This window comes from Sander lucioperca, chromosome 17 (assembly GCF_008315115.2).
Source record: "Sander lucioperca isolate FBNREF2018 chromosome 17, SLUC_FBN_1.2, whole genome shotgun sequence".
Classification (NCBI taxonomy): domain Eukaryota; kingdom Metazoa; phylum Chordata; class Actinopteri; order Perciformes; family Percidae; genus Sander; species Sander lucioperca.
This window is the reverse complement of record NC_050189.1, coordinates 29,230,476-29,255,256: the sequence shown is the minus strand read 5'-3', so window position 1 is coordinate 29,255,256 and position 24,781 is coordinate 29,230,476. Positions and strand designations below refer to the sequence as shown.

The 24,781-nt window shown below is 37.9% G+C and overlaps 1 protein-coding gene across 1 annotated transcript; it reads left to right on the top strand.

Annotated features, from left to right (window-relative positions):
- Window positions 1-455: 455 nt before the first annotated feature.
- mpdu1b (mannose-P-dolichol utilization defect 1b) lies at window positions 456-8,683 on the top strand. Its single transcript, XM_035993756.1, has 7 exons — window positions 456-635; window positions 2,510-2,575; window positions 3,323-3,455; window positions 4,829-4,914; window positions 5,915-6,033; window positions 6,660-6,770; window positions 8,069-8,683. Exons 1-7 carry the CDS (start codon window positions 509-511, stop codon window positions 8,198-8,200), a joined length of 774 nt encoding a protein of 257 aa, XP_035849649.1. The 5' UTR covers window positions 456-508; the 3' UTR covers window positions 8,201-8,683.
- Window positions 8,684-24,781: the final 16,098 nt, after the last annotated feature.

Below are 24,781 nucleotides of genomic sequence, written 5' to 3'. Positions count from 1 at the left end.
GTCGCCTTTTTTGAGGGTTTTTTTGAAATTCTTGGTGTTTTATCCAAAGTTTTTAGTGCCTTTTCGGACATTTGTCGTCTTTTGACATTAAGTTTTTTTTTGCGGAAATTTTTGAATTTTTTTTCGAGTTTTTTTCCTAGGTTTTTTTTCTCTCGAGTTTTTTTGTCTCTTTTTTCGAGTTTTTTTTCTATCATTTGTTTTGATGTTTTTGTCGCTTTTCCCAATACATGCATTCATGTCCATGGACCTCCCTATGTAGTTGGATATCTCAACCCCCCAATGTTGAACCCACAGTTACGCCCTTGATCACACACAATGTCAAAGTTTTGCTACTGTTTCCTCATTTCTTTGTGTGAATTTCAATTTTCTAATAATAACAATATCGCATATTTCAACTAGATTCAATTGTGGATATGTTCAACCAGCGGAACCTTGAGTTATCATGCAAACCGGTGGGGCTGTTTATCTGTTACACACTGAACGGCAACGTCGCATTAATCTCTCCAATATGGCGGAAGAAACAGTTTTGAATGAAGGCGCGTCCTTTATGGATCCTTTTAAAGGACTTTTGTTGACATATTTCATGCCGGAATCATGTTACGACGAGTTCTTTCTCAATTTTAACTTTTTGTACGGTAAGTGGCTCGTTTTAGTTGAACGCCGGTAGCGTAGTGACCGAAAAGACCGAGACGATGTATTGCTCCATGCGTCATAACGTCATAAAGCAGCTGCATTGATGCTATGCAGATTCATCGCTAGTTTAACAGGGGAAACGGGAGACTGTTTGACGTTTATGCCTGTGTGGTTTACTTGCACTGGAAACGTCAGTCCCAGTTGACATTCTGGGTTGAGTTGGAATGGGGGGGAAAGAGAGAGCTCTGAAACTGGTTGCTAAATGACAGCTTTTACAATTATGCAACTGCCTCTTTGCATGCTGCAATGTGTTTTTCTTGAGAAAGTCCTCACAGATCTGAGACGTTATATCAACGCACAGTGGAAAAAAGAGAACACTGCAATGTTCGTGGCCACAAAGCAACACAAGCAGCCTATTAAATATAACATGTAAAGTAAAAAAAATTACAGCAAAAACAGTAATGTGGCCAGCAGCGGTCAGTAGAAGAGATGAACTCAGATCAGCTGGTACTCCCTCTGTCAGCTAGGGCTGGGCAATATATCGATATCGATATACGAGGCTAGATATCGTCTTAAATTTTGGATATCGTAGTGTTGTCTTTTCCTGGTTTTAAAGGCGGCCTTACAGTAGAGTGATGTAATTTTCTGAACACACCAGACTGTTGTATCTGTTCTATTATTTGCCTTTACCCTCATAGTCATTATATCAACATAACTGATTATTATTTATCAAAAATGTCATTGTGTTCATATTTTCATTTTGGAGGGTCATTCAAAATGTATTACTGCTGAAGGGAGGGTCAGGTCTATTTTGACTATAGATCTTAAAACTCCTCCGGAGGCCACTGAAATAAATAACGGACAGTCCCTTAGCACCATGCACGTCAATATGTGACACACTGCAAACTGACTCTTGTTCACAGCGCAGCAATGAAGACGAGAGGAGGAACTTTGGGGGGAAAAACCACTGTTATAGTCCGGCAGATTTAGTGTAATACTGGTTCAGGTGAAGCTAATGGCCTTTTTACAGTCGCCACAGCCGACCAGCCGGGCGCCAATGTGACGTCAAAATGACGTAGATCTCCCTGGCGCGCCAGGATTTTAAGCGCGCGACCAGAGGTCGTGCATCACTCAATTTTTTTCAGCCGCGCACGACAAAGCGGAAACAGGAAGCACGGCAAGTTTGAGGACAAACGGATGCCAGGGCTCTCAGAGTGACTGCAAGTCTCTCTTGTAAACTTACTGGGTTAAGATGAGTTCTTTTATGGTGAATGAAAGGCTTGATCCGACGAAGTAGGTCATCCAATCAAATCGAAGCATTGACGTCAATGCTGCTGCCAGTTATATTCATTGTTTACCTTTTTCTTCTTCTTCTAGTCCGTAGAAAGAGCAAAGTCGGTAGCCTTTCCTCATTAGCGCCACCTCTGTTCAGGAGAAGACTGCAACTAGTGTCGCGACCACCACGCTCGGGTATAAATAGTTACGGCGCTCCCGTGACGTCACACTGGCGCACGACAGGTCGGCTGCGGCGGGTATACCGGACGCTTAAGCCTGATTGAGTCCAAACCAATTTTAATGACAAAGAAAATTCCTGAAAGTCAGTCTGCACTGTTGACATGTTCCTTCATCACCACGAACACACGCGCTGTAGTTTATTTATACACCCGTCCTGCTGCCAAAAATACTCACTAGAGCACCAAATGTGGATTTTTTGCCGCTAAAAATAGTCCCCAACAAATGCACTATTTCCTCTTGTTTGAGTAACGTTTTCTAAAAACCACAGTGCTTGGGTGTACGGCGTGTGTCTGTCTGTATACTTGGATGTGATCTATGACAGGCAGCTAATGTTTTCTTTTCTTTTTCTATTTTATTCCAGTACCATGTCTGAAGATTGTGCTGAGCAAAGGCCTGGGGATCGGCATCATTCTGGGATCAGTGATGGGTAAAACGCCTCACCTCTGCTTCTCTCTATAACCGTCTTCATTTGGACACCTGTTTTAGTTTTAGTCTAAATTCTTATTTTCATCACGTGCTATGCTAATCATCAGCACCTTTAAAGTTGTAATTGTGTTTTACTGTTTTTTTTTTTTTTTAACATTTCTCACAGTAGGATATTAAATCAATACTCAGGTATCATATTGGCAATACAATAAACAGTTCTACTAATCAGCCAGAGTCCAACGCTGGGAAAAAATGTGTAAAACAGTCAATATTGAACCAGTGCATTTGTATTTATTTTACAGTGCAAACTTTAAGAAATAGTTTTTTTTAGAAAATGGATGTGTGTACAAAAGAAATCTAAAAATACTTGACTAGTAATAACTAATGAATGTTTTTGACAGCCAAAGTCTGCCTGAAAAAAGGTGTGGTAACACTTTACTTGAAGGTATCTACATAAGAGTGACATGACACTGTCATGAACACATGGCACTGTCATGACACATTAACCCTAACTCTTAGCGTTTTAACCCAAATCTAACCCTAACCCTAAATTGTCATGACAAAAACTGAATGACACTGTCTGACAGAAGCGTTATACGTTCATGACAGTGTCATGTCACTCTTATGTAGATACCTTCAAGTAAAGTGTAACCAAAGGTGTATTTTTATTAATTTATTTTCATGAAATATTGAATATTTGTACATACCTGCTGTGTTTCCATTGAATCTCGTCCCTCCTTGTTCACAGTGAAGTTGCCTCAGATCATCAAGGTGATGGGAGCAAAGAGCGCTGAGGGGCTGAGCTTCCAGACGGTGCTGCTGGAGCTGCTGGCCATCACAGGAACGATGGCCTACAGCATCGCCAACAAGTTTCCTTTCAGGTCGGGCCATATTCAAATCAGCTCTGTAAAGTAGAGACCTATACGGGGCACTTCTACTTCTACACGTCTACTATTGGGATCACTGGATAAGTCTGCATTCACATTGCCTGCGTAGGCCGGTACGGCAGAAACGCAGGTCTTTCCATTCATTTTGAACGGGGGTAGTGCGTTTAGGCTACGGCGGGGTTTGCTGTGGGGGGGGGGGAATAAACTGAGCGGCCTGCGGCGAAAAAGTTGAGACCGACTCAACTTTTGGAGAAACGCAACGCGACGTCACGCTGTGGCGGCCAATCATGTAACCGGCGATCAGACTAGTTTGTTTTGAGGTGTGAGAGTCCTGCACAGTAGCAAAAAACATCAGAAACAAACATTATTCTTAATTGTCGCATACACACAGTACAATGTAGTGAAATCTTATTTCTGCAGTCTAACTCACCCTAGTATTAGGAGCAGTAGATAGCGATATATACACAGTATCGGGAGAAGCCTGGGATTGGACCGCCAACCTCGTCGTTATGGCTCCGAGCCACAAGCCCCCCCACTGCCCAGGAGTTTGTGTAATGGCTGTTTCCTGCAACAACAAAGCACAGTCCGTCCGTCTCTGTTCTTTCTCTCTTTCTCCGTGAAATGAAGCTGCCTTCAAGTGGTGTCGGAAATGTCGCAATCTATACCATCTATAACGATCTGGCGGAAAACAATAATTGCGAAATATAAAGTATGGCCTACTCGTGCTAAATTGGGGTAGACTGGGTAAACCCAGCCCGATCTGCCGGCGATTTGATTTCGCCCTGCAGCTCAGGCTGGAAACCTGTACGTTTATCTATCCTGCTTCCGTTACAATTTTTGCGGGGACCAATCACTAACTGGCTTATCCACCTGGCGCACTATTGGCGGGTTTAACACGATGACGATAGAGAAGTGACCAAGCAGCTTCTTGTTTACATTCAACACGGCGGCCACCGAAGCGCAGCAACCCGTTGATGCCGCTGTCGCTGCTACGTCACCCGGATCGTTGGTCTGATTGGTCGAAGGACTATCCAATTGCGTACAGAGTCATTTGAACTATGCCCGTTGATCACGCCTCTTGTGCAGTAGAAAATACAGGGCAGACTCCCCAGACTAATGTTCAATCTTAACAGATTGAGCTTGGTCTGCTGATAGCCAGACTAACATTGGGGGGGGGGGTTAAAGAACACATCAGGACGTCACATAAATGGGCCATCTCAGTGACACTCCCGTCACCGCTCAACCCTGCGGCAAATCACCGGATCCCCTTTTGCCGGTCTGTATGTTGATTTAGGTGAAGCTTTCCGCCTTTTTTGCGCCATATGTTGAGTAACAGATGGAGTAACGTGTGGTGAATGTTTCCTCAGTGCGTGGGGCGAGGCTCTGTTCCTCATGCTGCAGACAGTCGCCATTGGCTTCCTCATTCAGCACTACGGAGGCAGAACCAGCAGAGGTACGACTGCACACGCACTCAGCAATCACTCGAGGTCGCATTTAGAGCTTCATTTCTTAACACCAGTACTGATATCAATAGTTGTTGCTGGTTCAATTCCAGCCGGGGACCCTTGTTGCATGTCATACTATATCTCTCTCTCTCTTCCCCTGTTTCCTGCCCCCCTTTTCACTGTCAACTGTCCAATTAAGGCTATAATGCAAAAAATAATCTGAAAACTTTTTAAGCTCAGCGACACATTTGCTACCAATACTCACTGACTGAACATGGTGAACCCCCTAATGTCCATGTTCCAGAGTGTGGATACATTTCATTAAAAGTCAACGAAACAACTGTGAAGTGAAATATTTGTGGAGAGTACTCATGACGAAGCAGAGAAGGACAAGTCCCCTGCATCATGTTAAAGTACAAGCTTGGGAATTACGAGGGCTGCTCCCCAACCTAACACTGGCGTGGCACCGTAGTCTGGGACTAATGCTAAAATCGGGCCCCATCCGAGCCTGAACCACAGCGGCAGTTTTGGGCCCAGTTTTATGACCACCTCTGCCAGTGTGCTTTTTTTATCCATGCGTGTAAGTTGAAAAGATATCCAGAAGATGGCGGTCACACACAGCAGTACACAGCTCATTCATTACTCTTCACTTCTGCATTAAAAAACAAACAAACTAAAAACTAAAAAATAGGAAACTTGCGCAAACCTGACTCGATTCAAGCCCGGGGGATTTTTGAGAAATCACAGGCCCAATTAGGTTAGGCCGGACAATGATAGCTCTATCCGGGACCTGTAGCAGTGCAGCAACCATGTTGCTTTCAGGTAACATACAGTGCATTGTGCAGCTGCTAAATGAAAAGTATGTTGCTTTTGCTTTTAGCTTCTAATGACTTATGCAGCTGGAGCACAGACCCAATGAACCAAACGCCAGATAAACTCAAAGCCAGGTTCAGGTTAAATGCCTCCTTTGTCAGCCCCGTCAGGCCCTGTTTGTGTGTGCTGTGCCAGGTGTGCTGTTTCTGGTGGTGTTCATCGGCCTGCTGGTCCTCGTGCTGTCTCCGGTCACTCCCATGCCAGTGGTCACCTACCTGCAGGCCTCCAACATGCCGGCCATCATCATCGGCAGGGTAGGCCAAGACCACACCCGTCCGATACATTTAGAGTCAAAACATTAACACAGGTTCTAGATTTCATATTCAATGGCAGTGAAAAGTGTGTATAAAATGTTTTTTATGATGCTGTTAAATAGGGCTGGCTACCGAACTCAATACCTTTTAGGCACCGACTTAATTGCCTCTAAACTACCAAGTATCGGAAAATGCCTCGTCATTCAATACCCAATTCCAATACCTAAGGAGTAAATCTCATCAGCGTCAGTGAGCCAATAAGCATGCAGCATGCTTCTATACCAAGACCTATGATGTTTGTGATTGGCTGTATAATGTTACACGATAGCCAGCCCTACTATTAAACCAATGGGTGTAACTGTTTTTCATTCTGTGTTCCTGTGTTTATAACTATTGAGACTTTTCTTTGAGAATAAATTAGTTATATTCATGACGTTCTCATCAATTTTAACCGTAATCCAGTGATTGCTGCCTGTTACCATGGTTACAGCACAAACGGGGACTAATGCAGAATGACTTTACATTTTGCAAATGTAACCTAAAAATGTAAAGAAATGTTTCTACTAAAAGAAAGTAAGTAATGTACACAACACAGGGGAGACTGACGCTGTGTGTGGTTGTCTCAGCTGATCCAGGCGGCCGCTAACCTCCGGAACGGGCACACGGGCCAGCTGTCGGCCGTCTCCGTCTTCCTGCTGTTCGCCGGATCCCTGGCCCGCATCTTCACCTCAGTACAGGTGTGTGTGTGTGTGTGTGTGTGTGTGTGTGTATATGTGTGTGTGAGAGAGTGTGTGACTGTTTGCTGTGTGTGACTGTTTGCTGTGTGTGTCTGTGTGACTATGTGTGTGTGACTGTGTATGTCTGTGTGAGACTGTTTGCTATGTGTGTGTGTGTGTGTGTGTGTGTCTGTGTGTGACTGTGTGTGTGACTGTATGCTGCGTGTGTCTGTGTGACTATGTGTGTGTGTGTCTGTGTGAGACTGTTTGCTGTGTGTGTGTGTGTGTGTGTGTGACTATGTGTGTGTGTCTGTGTGAGACTGTTTGCTATGTGTGTCTCTGTGTGACTGTGTGTCTCTGTGTGTGACTGTGTGTGTCTCTGTGTGTGACTGTGTGTGTCTGTGTGACTGTGTATGTCTGTGTGAGACTGTTTGCTGTGTGTGACTGTGTATGTGTGTGTGTGTGTGTGTGTGTGTGTGTGTGTGTGTGTGTGTGTGTGTGTGTCTGTGTCTGTGTGTGTGTCCGTCTGTAATATGAACGATTGTGCTTCACACGTTCACCGTTATTTTGTTATCTGTGTTCACATTAGGGCTCGGTTAAAATAATCAATTCCCCAATTAAAATGTTTGTTTTTTGATCTGATCCAAATGTATTTTCTAATATGTTTATTATGTCAATATAATGTCAGTCCTGTTAAGTTTAAAAGTACTGTAAACAAACTAGGGATGTCCTGAACGGATCGGGAAGTATCTCAGTATGATCTCTCAGATCATTTCCATCAGTAAATTCTACACAACTTGCAGTAGAAGTTGACTTTATATGCTAATTTTACAAAAGTTCTAGCTTCACTAAGTTACGTGTATTAAGCTGAAGACATCTTTTAGTTACTTTGTTTACTTAGGTATTTTTGTAAACAAAAAAACAGTGTGCAGCTCTATTATCTAAGCAAATACAAGTATCGGAGCAGGACTTGGTATCGGCAGGTATTTCATATTTGAAAAATCGGATCGAAGGCCAAAAAAGCTGGTCGGGACATCCCTAAAACAAACTTTTCGGGGTCAATTCTTAATGTAAACATTGGTCATTCTAAAAAATATTTGAGGGCTGCTTCTCGCTTGTGCAATTTACAGCATAAGTTCCCTGAGAATCTTTTTTTATACGCAAGCAAAATTGGTATCGTAACTCAAATTTCCCTAACCTAATTGACATCAAATCGGAACTGGAATCGATTCGATTCGGGGGAAACCATTGGCGATACCCAGCCCTAGTTCCCATGTCACCGCGAGTACATTGTTTTGAGCCACATTGTCTTCTCCCAGGAAACTGGAGACACGCTGATGGCCTTCACCTACGTCATCTCCTCCGCCTGCAACGGCATCATCGCTCTGCAGGTTCTCTACTACTGGAACAGCTCCCCGGAGCGCAAGAAGAAGAAAAAGAAGAGCGAGTAGGCTAAAGGACAGTTGCTAAACTTTCAATCGATAGCACTTTTTATTTCCATGTCCCACTCTTTTCCCCCACATTCTCAAAGAAGTGTCTTTAAAACTTGAACTAATTGACGACAGGAAACGCATGTACAGTATACAGAGCTCAGGCTGGGAAGTGCGGGACACTGAACCCGCTGGACCAACGCTCGACTGTGATGTGACGATGTGAACATAACATGACGAGCAGACCTTCCATGTGGGCCCACATTTGGCTTTATGATTGACAGTTAGCTGCTCTTATTGGAGGTGTTTAGCTGTGAGCAGGGCTGCTGGGTCCAGACTCCCCGCTGTGCAGAACGCTGTAATTACATTCCTCCCCATCCTCATTACTGTCAGGCTGGGTTCACACTAGGGCTGCATACGAGGAAAATATGCGATACGCGATAACGCTGTTGAGTGTCACGGTAACGATATTACTTGCGATAAATAAACAGATATTAAAGTGTGCTCGGTTCTGTCTTTCTGCTGCTTTCGGTATTCTGCTACAATACAACAAATGGCTTGTTGAATTTAAAACCAATGAAAGGAAATAACTTCCAACATTCTTTTATTGAGCAAACTGAACATTGAAAAGAGTATACTGTAAAAGGCGCCGCTAAAAAAAGAATGACAGTTACATTTTAAAAGTGCAGTTTTCTGCTAACTAACAGTTTTCTTATAACTAACACAAAAAGTCTCTGAGGGCCCTACCGTATATTTCACCCGGCGCAGCGCAAAGCCCGACGCGAGTGTCTTTGCCAGGTTAAGACCGACGCAGTTGTCAGTTTCCCGTCCAGCGCCCGCGTCGTTTAAATAGCACCTGCACCCATCTGCGCGCCCATGGGCGTGCTGGTCTTACAGGGAGGTGTGTTCAGGTGCATTCTTGGCGTGTTGCTATCTTGAGGCAGCGGGAAGTGATGGCGCCGTTGACCAACAAAAACCTGGTCTAAAGTACACACTATGCTTGTTACACACACACACAGGGAAGCGCAGCAGCACACGAACATGCAAAAGATTACAAATAAAAATATGACGGTGCAAATCCACCATCATAATAGCAATGCTCCAAGGTCCAAACGCGCCTGGCTTTTAAAGGGAATGGGAGATGATCTCTGATTGGTTTATTGCATCCCAAAAAACACCTCTGATTAATGAAGATACTAAGTACAACCCTTTAGAACCATGCGTCCGGCACACGGACCATTTTTTCCGACACACCTGCGCCAGGCGCTTCACGCCGTGCGCTTAGATCGTTAAAATAGGGCCTCGAGTGTCTTTCGCGACGTAAAAAAAGACGATATATTGTGCGGCCCTAGTTCACACTGCTGTGTTTAAATGTCTGGGAACAGTTTGTGTACTTGTCTGTTGATTTGTCCCATCCAGGGCCTCTGATTTAGCATTCTAACGACTAATGTAGATTATTTTTGTGGAAATGATTTGAAATGTAAAGAATGTAAAGAATGATATGTTGTTTTGTCAACCCCACATAAACAGAATCCCACACTGGCCCCTGTAATTGGAAGGTCTCTTCTATGGTCTGTATCAGAGGTGGCGTTATAGAGAGGCAAAGTCCCTCTGCTTCCAGTGGACCCCATGGGTCCTTAATTTGGAAAACAAATGTGTATGGTAGTGAACAGAATCATTTTTGGCTCCACTTTGAAATGAGCCATGAATATGATGTTTGTCAATTTGCCAGTCAAAAAAGTCTCCGTTTGACATAGTACTACTCAGTGGTTGAAGAAGTATTCAGATCATTTGCTTAATTTAAAGTACTAATTTTAATTTATACTCTTTATTGATCCCCAATGGGGAAATTACAATTTACACTCTGTTGTTATTACACACTGCCCACAGGCCTGAAATACACACATACACACGTTCAGGTCCTTTTACATGCACTAATGGAGAGATGTCAGAGTGAGTGGGCTGTGACTGCTGAACAGGCGCCCTGAGCGGTTCGGGGGGGGTTCGGTGCCTTGCTCAAGGGCACCTTGGCAGTGCCCAGGTGAACTGTCACCTCTCCAGCTCTCCGTATTTCGGTCCGTACGGGGACTTGAACCAGCGACCCTCCGGTTCCCAACCCAACTCCCTACGGACTGAGCTACTGCCACCAAATACTAATACCACACTGTAAAAATACTCCTATACTGCATTGAAAATGTCACTTAAAGGAGTAAAAGTACTCAATGCAGAAAAATCCTCACATTTTAGAAACTGGAAACGGTCAAAACGGACAATCGATGCTTCAGCGAGACGTCACTTAGGCGACTTGACTGGGTGTGTAGTATTTTCACTGTCTTATACTTCAACAGTTTTATTACAAACTGTGACTTCCTTGACTTGGAAACATAAGTGTAACCCACGGCTCAATTCAAACGGGATCAAAACATTATTTGTCACTCCCCGTTTACTACTCGGGCTGGGACGGTGTGCTTTTGTCCAGATTCCATTTGTATTGCGATTTTCATTTATTGCCATTCAATGGTATTCAGTATTGCGATTTTTATTTTTTCTCCCTTCTTTAACAAAAAACAAAAGTTGAATAATGCACTTCTAGAGACAATATATCATGAGACATTTGGTGGGGGGGGGGGGGGGGGCATTGATGTCATCATGAAGAGTCACATTTCCAAAATTTGTACACTTAGGATGCAAAATGTCCACTTATTTGGGACACCTATGGAATTACCCAGAGAGAGTTTACAAATCCCCTTTTACATGGGATTACCTGTTAAGTAAATACTGGCGAGTGAGCATGTGAAGGATTTTTGGTGCCGCCTCTCTAACCCGACAACATTGTGTCCCGAGAGTTGTAACATGTTAGGCCGTCAGTGTTCACTCCCTCCTCTGCTGCAGCCCAACCTGTTTGTCCCGAAACTGCTTTTGTGTGGTGCAGCACGCCCTTTATGTCAATCAGCCAAGCAGGGTTTTTCCATTCCATACCATTATAAGGCGCAGCACCCAAGCCTTTTTTTGGGCACCGCCTAAACTAAATGACTTTTCTCAGATCTGGTGATTGTAGTCGGTCCCCAGTGCACTTCTCTAGCAAGTTTTGTGTTTAAGCTTTTTGAGTGTTATTTATTCATCGTCTGCTCTAGCTTTTCCAACGTTTTAGACCCAGATACGGTAATAATAATGGTCCAAAATGATGTGAAATTGCATTTTATATTTTGATAAGGAGGATCCCTAAACCTCTTTGGTAATTATTCTGTCAGAGTGGGAGATAACAGGAGCTAAATGACAGTGTCTCAAAACTTGAGTGAAACATGGTTACATTTTTCCCTTACACAGTTGACCTTTTTCATGTGTTTTTTTTTTTACATCAGGTAAACACAACTGGCCTGAATGTTTACGACATTGAGGATATATGATGAGTCATTTGATATGAAGGGAAATTAAATGTGTGAGAAAGATTATTATAAAAATCTAGCTTCAGTTCACTACAGCACCATCTGTGTCGCCATTTTTCCTCAGTCTCTAAAATGTTGGTACGCCTGGGTCAGAGTTTGCATAGGGGTTCCGTATGGAGGCACATCTCCTTAGGCTACATCCACACTACATCGCTTTTGTTAAAAAAAGAAATATATTTTGCTACGTTTACGCCTGGCGTCCACACTACTCTGGAGTTTCCGAGCCCCTAAACCAGAGACATTTGGAAACACCGCTCCTCCCGTTTTGGTTTGAAAACTCTGGAGTTGCTGTTGTAGTCTGGACGGGCACAAACGGAGACCTTTGGAAACGGTTAGGTAGGCTTACTGCCTTTCAGTAACAGTTCCACCTCGTCGCCGCTCCAAGCCAATAAATCCCTGCTCTTACTTTTCACCACTGTTGTTCTTTCTCCAAAGTATTTTCTGTATTTGAAACTTTTACGTCCATAATTTTCAACCGCAGAGTAACGTCACACAATCTGCTTCCTGTTTACACTGGCATGTGCCCAGTGTATGAGAATGGTCATGTGATATGTGTTGTCAGACATGTTAATATGGACTGAGATTAGTTCTGCTACAGAGCTAAAATGCTTGTGTGGACGGAGATCGTTTTTGATTCAAAACAAAATGAAAAGGAATAGGTGGAGGGACAGGAGGGTGAGGAGGGAAAATGGTTGAAGAATTGGGGGTGGGGGGTTGAACAGGGCCCCCAGCATCAAAGCTACTGAAGAAAAGATCCAACTGGTCAACACTGGCCATCAGACTGTATTCTCCACGGTGGGAGACTGTGATGTGGACGGTAACGTCAGCCGACATATTCACACGTCACTCACTAAACTGCCTGTTGCCATGGCTGCCGAGGCCCCTTACCTGTTGCTAGTCACTCAGTCATTGGGCTTTTGGCAGTGGTGGAATGTAAACTAAGTACATTTACTCATTGCTGTACCAACTGCACTGTACCAACAAATGTTGAGGTACTTGTACTTTACTTGAGTCTTTTCTTTTCATGCCACTTTCTACTTCTACTTTGCTACATTTCAGAGAGAAATATTGTACTTTTTACTCCACTACATTCATCTGTTACAGCTTTAGTTACTTTACAAATTAAGATTGTTGCACATAAAACACATGTAGTTTATAAAATCTGTTGTTTATTCTAAAGTAAACTAGCCAACAATATAACGGCCTACAAGTCCAACTGGAACACACAACTGTTTGGATCCTTTACACTTTCTACAATGTAAAGGTGTTTCTGTATTGAGTACTTTAACTTTTAATACTTTAAGTTCATTTTCCTGATCATACTTACATACTTTACTTACGTAACATTTTCAGGACTTTTAGTCGCAACAGTATTTTTACAGTGTGGTATTAGTACTTTTACTGAAGTAAGGGATCTGAATACTTCTTCCACCGGTGGCTTTTGGGGAGCGTGCTGAGGGTTCAGATGTCTTTGGTCACGGTGATCACATCAGCCATGTGCACGACGAAGGGATGTCACAGGGGGGGGAAAGGGAAGTCTTTTCAGCTCACTTGAAGACATGTCTCCTTTCCTCTACGTCCCGGCTGGTTCCCCTTCAGATAGTTAGATAGTTTTGTCAGAACAGGGTGCTGCTGTACCCCTCGCTGATCACACAGAAACCCAATCAATGTGCCGCTTCTGACAGCAGAGGCTGCTGTTGCTGTTGACTGGGAATGCACAGCCACTGAAACCCAAGGCTGAAAAAAAGGCTTCTTCACTCACCACTCACTTGTTTCTCCATGTATTTAAACACTATGTGGAAGAAGTATTCAGATGCTTTACTTAGTAAAAGTACTAATACCACACTGTAAAAAAATACTCTGTTACAAGTAAATGCCCAGCATTGAAAATGTTACTTAAGTAAAAGTATGTAAGTATCATCAGGAAAATGTACTTGTAGTATTAAAAGTAAATGTGCTCAATGCAGAAAAAATCCTCACATTTAAGAAACTGGAAACGATCCAAACAGTTCTGTCAATCAACTAAGTGTTTAGTCAGCTAATCATTTCAGCTGGATATGATAAAACGTCATATTTTATAAACTACATGTGTTTTGTGTGCAATAATCTTCATTTGTAAAGTAACTAGTAACTAAAGTTGTCAGATGAATGTAGTGGAGTAAAAAGTACAATATTTCTCTCTGAAATGTAGCGGAGTAGAAGTAGAAAGTGGCATGAAAAGGAAAGACTCAAGTGAAGTACAAGTACCTCAACATTTGTACTTAAGTACAGCACTGGAGTAAATGTACTTAGTTGCATTCCCCCACTGATGTGCAGATACTCAGTAATATTTATTGCAATGCAATATCCACTCACAGCAACTAAATCATGATTCAGCTTTATTATGCTTCTGTTTGGTTCCTCCCAGCGTTTGGAGAAGAATAGGAGAAGATGGAGGTCTTGGTTTGATATAGACGGTATAAAAAGTCCAAAGTGACATGAAGCATGACACAGAACGCTGAACTTAATACACATTTTTTAGTTTTTTTTCATATGGACAATTTAAGCCATACTGTTCGGGCTGCAACTAACCGTTATTTTCATAGTCGATTAATCTGTTGAGTATTTTCTCTATTAAAGGCATACTATGTAACTTTTCCAGCTTCGGTCCCCCTACAGGTTGACTCATTGGAACTGCAGCTCGCGAGTCCATGAGTCAGTTTACCGTCACAGAGGAGGGAAGAAACTAGAAAAATAGTCAAATTTAACAAGCTGGAACCAGAGAATCTTTTCGTTTATTCAAATCGATTTCCAAAATAATTGGCGATTAATTTAATAGTTGACAACTAATCGGTTAATACATACTGTCCTTTATCACATTTCTCTCCCCTGGCTGTAGGTCAGAGAATAGGCAATACATGTAGAAACTCTCCCCAGTACACAGGGATATAACAGGTCTTATATTCCTAGCATGGAATTATCATCCATTGCCATAGGTGTTTTTTTTTTTTTTGCTAACATGCAAAGCCGATGTGTAACAAGCCGCGTTGGCTCATCTGATGCTACAGTTTCTATCTAACAAGCTGACGTTACATAATGCCTCATGTGTCACAGGTGAAATAACCAATTCCAATTAAAACACCGTAAAAACACAAAAGTGCACATTTTGCACCACAGCTGTTCAAAACCATCTAGAGGTGTCGGCCTTCAATATGGATGCCAGTGGGTGTGTTGCATCACCATTTAGTTTGAGTTAATGTAATTCAAGCTCACAGTTAAACAACTGAATAAAAAGCAGAATTGACGTCAGCTTAGAAAGACAGGTCTAGCCCTAGAAAAATAGAATAGAATAAATATACATAATTACACATATGCCCCCATTACATTTATACTCACATACAAGCAGCCATCCACTTAAACCATTCATATGGTCTAATAAAGTGTCTTTAATAGGTAATAAGTAAGATGTACAACGCTCAACAAAAACAAAATGTATGACGTACAGTTCATGCACACCAAACCCCAGCTACTTTCTGCTAACTTTCGGTCAAACAACCTTTTCTTCATCATCTTTGCGGGTGCGTGCCAGAGTTCAGGGACGGGACGGAGCAGGTTGGCTGCCTGGGAACAACAACAGCATTTCTGGAAAAAAAAAAGAAAAGAAAGGGAAACTGCTTTTAATGAGAGAGATGGGGTGGGAGTGGAGGGCAGAGCAGCCGCAGGCGGGCTGATATCTGATTGTGGAGCAGAGATGGTACAGATTGGTGTGTTTGCGAGGCCCGATCACCTGCCACTTCTCATCTTGGGAGGTCCTTCCTTCCTCCTCCGCTTGGCTCAACACTCCACTGCTGTTCTGTCTTAACGCGCCATACCAGAGTTTAGATCATATCATATCACATACTGTATACTACGGCTGGGACGATATGCTTTAGTCCCTATAGTATTCTTTCACGATACATGGGTACATTTGTATTGCGATTTTCATTATTTGCGATTCTAGAAGTATTGCTATTCGATAGTATTGAATAATGTGATTTTCTTTTCCTTCTTAGACAAAAACAAAAGTTGAATAATACACTTCTAGGGACAATATATAATTTCTAAAAACTGATTATTTTCTAAGAAGAATGCACATCACATGTCAGTCAGTCAGTCTGACATTTATTTCATTTCTGAAGAAGTACATAACGTGGATTTTCGGTTTTGCTGGAAACTGATATGATGTATTCGCCGTCGCCGGTACCATATAAAGGATTTACCTAAATATTTTCTGTTTATACAGTACCGATAAATATCTTAGATTTTAAAAATTTCGCCAAAAAAATCACGATACATACGATTTTAGATTTTTTTCCCCCACCCCTACTGTATACTTGACATTAAAGTCAAATATTTCCCATAGAGAGGTGTGAATGCAAAGTTGCCAGATCTGGTTTTAGGTACCGCTGAGCTTTGGGTTACCTATCCTATCGTAAGATCATAACATTATAAACTGGACTCACACGGTAGTTAGTCAAAGAAATTACAAAGATAAATGATGACATCTACACTGAAACAAAACTAAGGATGTCCTGAGCCAGATCAGAACAAATCCAAACATTTTGGGATGTTAAGGTATTAGCTTAGCCTAGAAATCTAGACGCACCGTAGTGGCAGCAAATTTAATTTGCAGCCAGTGGGGTCTAGGCACTCTCCGTTGGCTTGTGAGCTGGAAAAACCAAACTCTGGTCAGGCCAATCACATCGTGAATAGAGTCGGTGGGCGGGCTTATGGCTGCTGCTGCTGGGAACAGCAGTCTTCTGGAAGACTTGGAGTTAAGCTTTTCTTTGAGAAAAGAACAAAGAACGGCACTGAAATCATTCTTTAAAAAGGAAGATGTGTTCGGAGTTTTGCCGACCGGATACGGCAAAAGTTTAATCTATCAACTAGCTTCCCTACCTTCTTCGTTGCTCTGCCTGGTTGTAGCGCTATCTATTGCGTGCAGAGAGAATTTGAGAGACAACCGTTTAGCCCGCCCCTCGGATTGAGCCCTGCCAATGGTGAGTTCCCAGACCCAACATCTTGATGTGGGTCTGGCGTGTCAGGCTAGTATTAGCTATAAATCCAGATGTTTTGTCTGAGGAGAAGAGCTAAAATACCCACTTAAGCACTGCTAGTTTGCACGTAAAGGGGCTGATAGACAGAGGTGTTGAGGACTAAAATTTGAAGTTGACTTAAGTTGAATAATATTGAACTAAACAAATATCAAATGATTTGGACATAAGCAGCTGAATCCCCTCAGTGGCAGAGACTGTCCTCCCCCAAAAAACGCCCACATAAGTCGTTTGTTGAAGCAGGAATTACGACCCATATTTACGTTTATTGAGGCAGCGCCCTCTAGTGGCCATAGTAGTTATGACGGAGCAAAGCAGGAAGTAAGGTGACAAAGTATAAGAGCGCCAAATATACGCGTATGTAGACTTGTTTAAAACAGCGACCGTTACATTCTCTGGTTTAGAAATAAGGTCGTATTTCCTGCCACTGCTAGGGGCGCTAATTTACGAAGCGCTACTGTGGGTCGTAGGATAGGAATAAACGACCGATATTGTTGTATGGTTTGGAGCACCGGGGCCCAGGGGCCCCTGTGAATTTCTGGCAGGGGCAGGGGCCAGGGGCAAAAAACAAAACCTTTGGTGGAACTGTTGGAAACATTTACTTTTCATGGTATCTGTACCTTAAAAAGGAGACCAATCTTCAAACTCAAGTATAACCCCAAGTAAAGTCTCAAACTGCAGCATACATTGTACATTTTTAACCTGTCCTCATGTCCTAATTTCATGCAGAAAATGAAGCTAAGCATAAATTCTTTCAGGAAGACTTCTAATATCTGCAATCACCTCTCTCTCTTCCTAAAACTATTTAGCCGTTTAGAGGCGTTCACTTTTCAGTAAACAAACCAGAATTGACCATGAAATTCATGATCCAATCACAGCATTACATCCCTGCTTTAATCTGTTTCTGTCTCTGTAGCTGTTAGCTGTCATTTCAGGCAAAGCGTGCAACCCTCCTCCTCCCCTTCCACCTCCAGTCTCCAGCTCCCAAGGCACCCTGGGTCTTCCTCTGCAGAACGCTCGTCGACTACTCCGGTCTGGTCTTTGGGCTCCTTCGCTGCCACCAGCAGTGTCTAGACTCCATCGGGGGGATATGTCTTGTTTCTCTACCCCTCTAAAAGTTATTTTATAACGATGGAGTCTAATCTCCAAAGACTCTGTATATTTCATAGGCATATGTTCAATAAACCTTTGCATATCTACAATGAAGTCTCTCCTGATTGAAATGCGCGTGAATGCTTTAAAGCTAAATTGCTCAAGCCAAGTCGGATCGCTAGCTTAACTGTGTAAGAAGAAGGTGAAGTAGTGACAATAGTTGGAAAACTGGAAATGGATTTCATTCATGTGAAAAGTTGAATAACACCATTAATGTAAAAACGATGTGAAATATTTAAAGGTTTAAACTGAAATTAAAGTATTGGCTTAAAAAGTTCAAAATATGTAGAACATTGTACGGTTTGAATTAAATTTCTAGCTGAAAGTATGAGTAAAAGCCATAAAAAGCCATAGTATAGTATATCGAAAAATAGTATGCTGGAAAAAAGTAATAGTGTAGTATGTCGAGAAAAGAGATAAAAAAGTCATAGTATAGTATGTCGAAAAAAAGTGATAAAAAGCCATAGTATAGTATTTTAAAAAAAAAGTGATAAAAAAGCCATAGTATAGTATGTCGAAAAAAAATGAAAAAAAACATCATAGTACTGTATGTCGAAAAAAAAAATAAAAAGCCATAGTGTAGTATGTCGAAAAAAGCCATAGTATAGTACGTTAAAAAAGTGACAGAAAGTCATAGTATAGTATGTCAAAATAAATGATAAAAAAGCCATAGTATAGTACGTTAAAAAAGTGACAGAAAGTCATAGTATAGTATGTCAAAATAAATGATAAAAAAGCCATAGTATAGTATGTCGAAAAAAGCCATAGTATAGTACGTTAAAAAAGTGACAGAAAGTCATAGTATAGTATGTCAAAATAAATTATAAAAAAGCCATAGTACAGTATGTCGAAAAAATTTATAAAAAAAACCACAGTATAGTATGTCGAAAAAAGTGACAAAAAAGTCATAGTATAGTATGTCGAAAAAATTGATAAAAAAAACCACAGTATAGTATGTCGAAAAAAGTGACAAAAAAGTCACAGTATAGTATGTCGAAAAAAGTGACAAAAAAGTCATAGTATAGTATGTCGAAAAAATTGATAAAAAAGCCATAGTATAGTATATCGAAAAAAGTGATAAAAAGCTATAGTATAGTATGTCGAAAAAAGTCATAGTATAGTATGTCGAAAAAATTGATAAAAAAGTCATAGTATAGTATGTCGAAAAAGGTTATAGTATAGTATATTGAAAAAAGTGATAAAAATCCATAGTATAGTATGTCAAAACAATTGATAAAAAGTCATAGTATAGTATGTCGAAAAAAGTGTTAAAAAAGCCATAGTATAATATGTTGAAAAAATTGATAAAAAAGCCATAGTATAGTATGTCAAAAAAAAGTGATAAAAAGACATAGTATAGTATGTCGAAAAAATTGATAAAAAGCCATAGTATAGTATGTCTAAAAAATTTATAAAAAAGCAACAGTATAGTATGTCAAAAAAAATGACAAAAAAGTCATAGTATAGTATGTCGAAAAAATTTATAAAAAAGCCATAGTATAGCATATCGAAAAAAGTGATAAAAAGCCATAGTATAGTATGTTGAAAAAATTGATAAAAAAGTCATAGTATAGTATGTCAAAAAAGGTTATAGTATAGTATATTGAAAAAAGTGATAAAAATCCATAGTATAGTATGTCAAAAAATTGATAAAAAGTCATGTATAGTATGTCGTAAAAACTCATGTATAGTATGTCGAAAAAATTGATAAAAAAAAATAAATTTAATTAATTATAAAATTTATAAAAAAACCATAGTATAGTATTTCGAAAAAAAGTGATAAAAAGCCATAGTATAGTATGTTGAAAAAATGTATAAAAAAGTCATAGTATAGTATTTCGAAAAAAGTGATAAAAATCCATAGTATAGTATGTCGAAAAAATTTATAAAAAAGCCATAGTATAGTATTTCGAAAAAAGTGATAAAAAGCCATAGTATAGTATGTCGAAAAAATTTATAAAAAAGCCATAGTATAGCATTTCGAAAAAAGTGATAAAAAGCCATAGTATAGTATGTCGAAAAAATTTATAAAAAAGCAACAGTATAGTATGTCAAAAAAAATGACAAAAAAGTCATAGTATAGTATGTCGAAAAAATTGATAAAAAAGCCATAGTATAGTATGTTGAAAAAATTGATAAAAAAGTCATAGTATAGTATGTCAAAAAAGGTTATAGTATAATATATTGAAAAAAGCGATAAAAATCCATAGTATAGTATGTCAAAAAATTGATAAAAAGTCATGTATAGTATGTCGAAAAAATTTATAAAAAAGCCAAAGTATAGTATGTCGAAAAAAATGACAAAAAAGTCATAGTATGGTATGTCAAAAAAAATTATAAAAAAGCCATAGTATAGTATTTCGAAAAAAGTGATAAAAAGCCATAGTATAGTATGTCGAAAAAATTGATAAAAAAGTCATAGTATAGTATGTCAAAAAATTGATAAAAAAGTCATATTATAGTATGTCAAAAAAGGTTATAGTATAGTATATTGAAAAAAGTGATAAAAATCCATAGTATAATATGTCAAAAAATTGATAAAAAGTCATAGTATAGTATGTCGAAAAAATTTATAAAAAAGCCATAGTATAATATGTTGAAAAAATTGATGAAAAAGCCATAGTATAGTATGTCGAAAAAATAGAAAAACGCCATAGTATAGTGTGTCGTAAAAAGCCATAGTATAGTATGTTAAAAAAGTGACAGAAAGTCATAGTATAGTATGTCGAAAGAATTTATAAAAAAGCCTTAGTATAGTATGTCGAAAAAAATGACAAAAAAGTCATAGTATGTCGAAAAAATTTATAAAAAAAACATAGTATAGTATGTCGAAAAAATTTATAAAAAAGCCACAGTATAGTATGTCGAAAAAATTTATAAAAAAGCCACAGTATAGTATGTCGAAAAAAATTACAAAAAAGTCATAGTATAGTATGTCAAAAAAAATTATAAAAAAGCCATAGTATAGTATTTCGAAAAAAGTGATAAAAAGCCATAGTATAGTATGTCGAAAAAATTGATAAAAAAGTCATAGTATAGTATGTCAAAAAAGGTTATAGTATAGTATATTGAAAAAAGTGATAAAAATCCATAGTATAGTATGTCAAAAAATTTATAAAAAAGTCATATTATAGTATGTCAAAAAAGGTTATAGTATAGTATATTGAAAAAAGTGATAAAAATCCATAGTATAATATGTCAAAAAATTGATAAAAAGTCATAGTATAGTATGTCGAAAAAATTTATAAAAAAGCCATAGTATAATATGTTGAAAAAATTGATAAAAAAGCCATAGTATAGTATGTCGAAAAAATAGAAAAACGCCATAGTATAGTGTGTCGTAAAAAGCCATAGTATAGTATGTTAAAAAAGTGACAGAAAGTCATAGTATAGTATGTCGAAAGAATTTATAAAAAAGCCATAGTATAGTATGTCGAAAAAAGTGATAAAAAGCCGTAGTATAGTATGTCAAAAAAAGTCATAGTATAGTATGTCGAAAAAAGTGATAAAAAGCCGTAGTAAAGTATGTCAAAAAAAGTCATAGTATAGTATGTCGAAAAATTGATAAAAAGTCATAGTATAGTATGTCGAAAAAAGTGATAAAAAGCCATAGTATAGTATGTCGAAAAAATTGACAGTATAGTATGTCGAAAAAATTGATAAAAAAGCCATAGTATAGTATGTCGAGAAAATTTATAAAAAAGCCATAGTATAGTATGTCGAAAAAATTGATAAAAAAGCCATAGTATAGTATGTCAAAAAAAGTGATAAAAAGCCATAGTATAGTATGTCGAAAAAAGTCATAGTATAGTATGTCGAAAAAAGTGATAAAAAAGCCATAGTATAGTATGTCGAAAAAATTTATAAAAAAGCCATAGTATAGTATGTCGAAAAAAGTGATAAAAAAAACATAGTATAGTAGGTCGAAAAAATTGATTAAAAAGTCATAGTATAGTATGTCGAAAAGGTTAATGTGTGGTATATCGAAAAAAGTGATAAAAAGCCATAGTATAGTATGTCGAAAAGGTTAAAGTGTAGTATATCGAAAAAAGTGATAAAAAGCCATAGTATAGTATGTCGAAAAAATTGACAGTATAGTATGTCGATAAAATTGATAAAAAAAAGTCATAGTATAGTATGTAGAAAAAGGTTATAGTATAGTATATCGAAAAAAGTGATAAAAATCCATTGTATAGTATGTCAAAAAACTGATAAAAAGTCATAGTATAGTATATCGAAAAAAAATTGATAAAAAAGCCATAGTATAGTATGTCGAAAAAATTGATTAAAAAGCCATAGTATAGTATGTTGAAAAAAGTGATAAAAAAGCCATAGTATAGTATGTCAAAAAAATTGATAAAAAAGCCATAGTATAGTATGTTGAAAAAATTGATTAAAAAGCCATAGTATAGTATGTCGAAAAAATTGATAAAAAGTCATAGTATAGTATGTCGAAAAAATTGATAAAAAAAACATAGTATAGTATGTCAAAAAAATGATAAAAAGTCATAGTATAGTATGTCGAAAAAAGTGATAAAAAGCCATAGTATAGTATGTTGAAAAAATTGATAAAAAAGGCATAGTATAGTATGTCGAAAAAGGTTATAGTATAGTATATTGAAAAAAGTGATAAAAAGCCATAGTATAGTATATTGAAAAATATATAATATTGTCATAGTATAGTATGTCGACAAAGAGTTACACTAGAGTACTTTTCTCTTCATCGATTTGAAATAATCATTGCTGTAAATTACATTTTGATACTAATTGCACCCTGTAAGGTTTGAACACTCAACCTTCGGTCTTCTAATCATTCTCTTATCACTCTCAGCTATCTGACCTGACCAAAACCTTTCTGTTTTAAAGTGATAAAAAGCCATAGTATAGTATGTCGAAAAAGTGATAAAAAAGCCATAGAATAGTATGTCGGAAAAGGTTAGAGTATAGTATATCGAAAAAAGTGATAAAAAGTCATAGTATAGTTTGTCAAAAAAAGTGGTAAACAAGCCATAGTATAGTACGTCGATAAAATGGTACACTAGAGTACTTTTCTCTTCATCTATTTGAATTACTCATTGTTGTAAAGTAGATTTTGATACTAATTGCACCCTATAAGATTAGAACACTCAATCTTCTGTCTTTCAATCATTCTCTTATCACTCTCAGCTATCTGACCTGACCAAAATGTTTCTGTTTTCGGCATATTTTTCTCTTTTCCTTAGTATATTGGACATAAATAAAATAAATAAATGATAAAAAAGCCATAGTATAGTATGTCGAAAAATTTTTATAAAAAAGTCATAGTATAGTATGTCGAAAAAAGGGATAAAAAAGCCATAGTATAGTATGTCAAAAAATTTATAAAAAGTCAAAGTATAGTATGTCGAAAAAAGTGATAAAAAACCATAGTATAGTATGTCGAAAAAAGTCATAGTATAGTATGCCGAAAAAAGTGATGAAAAAGCCGTAGTATAGTATGTCGAAAAAATTTAAAAAAGTCATAGTATAGTATGTCGAAAAAATTTAAAAAAGTCATAGTATAGTATGTCGAAAAAAGTGATAAAAAAAGCCATAGTATAGTATGTCAAAAAAGGTTATAGTATAGTATATCGAAAAAATTGATAAAAAAGCCATAGTATAGTATGTCGAAAAGTGATAAAAAAGTCATAGTATAGTATGTCGAAAAAAGTGATAAAAAGCCATAGTATAGTATGTCGAAAAAGGTTATAGTATAGTATATCGAAAAAATTGATAAAAAAAGCCATAGTATAGTATGTCGAAAAATTGATAAAAAGTCATAGTATAGTATGTCGAAAAAATTGATAAAAAAGCCATAGTATAGTATGTTGAAAAAATTGATAAAAAAGGCATAGTATAATATGTAAAAAAAAAGTGATTAAAAAGTCATAGTATAGTATGTCGAAAAAAGGGATAAAAAAGCCATAGTATAGTATGTCAAAAAATTGATAAAAAGTCAAAGTATAGTATGTCGAAAAAAGTGATAAAAAGCCATAGTATAGTATGTCGAAAAAAGTCACAGTATAGTATGTCTAAAAAGTGATAAAAAAAAGTCATAGTATAGTATGTCGAAAAATTTTTAAAAAGTCATAGTATAGTATGTCGAAAAAATTAAAAAAAGTCATAGTATAGTATGTCGAAAAAAGTGATAAAAAAGTCATACTATAGTATGTCGAAAAAAGTGATAAAAAAGCCATAGTATAGTATGTCGAAAAAGGTTATAGTATAGTATATCAAAAAAATTGATAAAAAAAGCCATAGTATAGTATGTTGAAAAAAGTGATAAAAAAACCACAGTATAGTATGTCGATAAGATGGAACACTAGAGTACTTTTCTCTTCATCTATTTGAATTACACATTGCTGAAAAGTAGATGGTGATACTAATTGCACCCTGTAAGATTTGAACATTCAACCTTCTGTCTTCCAAGCATTCTCTTATCACTCTCAGCTATCTGACCTGACCGAAAAGATTCTGTTTTCGGCATATTTGTGTCTTTTCCTTAGTATATTGGACCTAAAAACTTATAAAAGCTTCAACCAATCAACCTTCAGTCTTCCACTTAGACAGAAAAGTGAAAATGTCATAGTATAGTATGATGACAAAAGTGATACTATAGTATGTTGAAAAAAATGTCATAGTATAGTATGTTGAAAAAATGTGATAAAAGTCAGTATAATATGTCGAGAAAAGTGAAAAACATTTCATAGTATAGTATGTCAAAAATAGTGAAAAAAATGTCATAGTATAGTATGTCGAAAAAAGTGATAAAAAAGCCATAGTATAGTATGTCGAAAAATGTGATAAAAACATCATAGTATAGTATGTCGAAAAAATTGATAAAAAAGCCATAGTATAGTATAGTATGTCGAAAAAGGTTATAGTATAGTATATCGAAATAATTTATAAAAAAA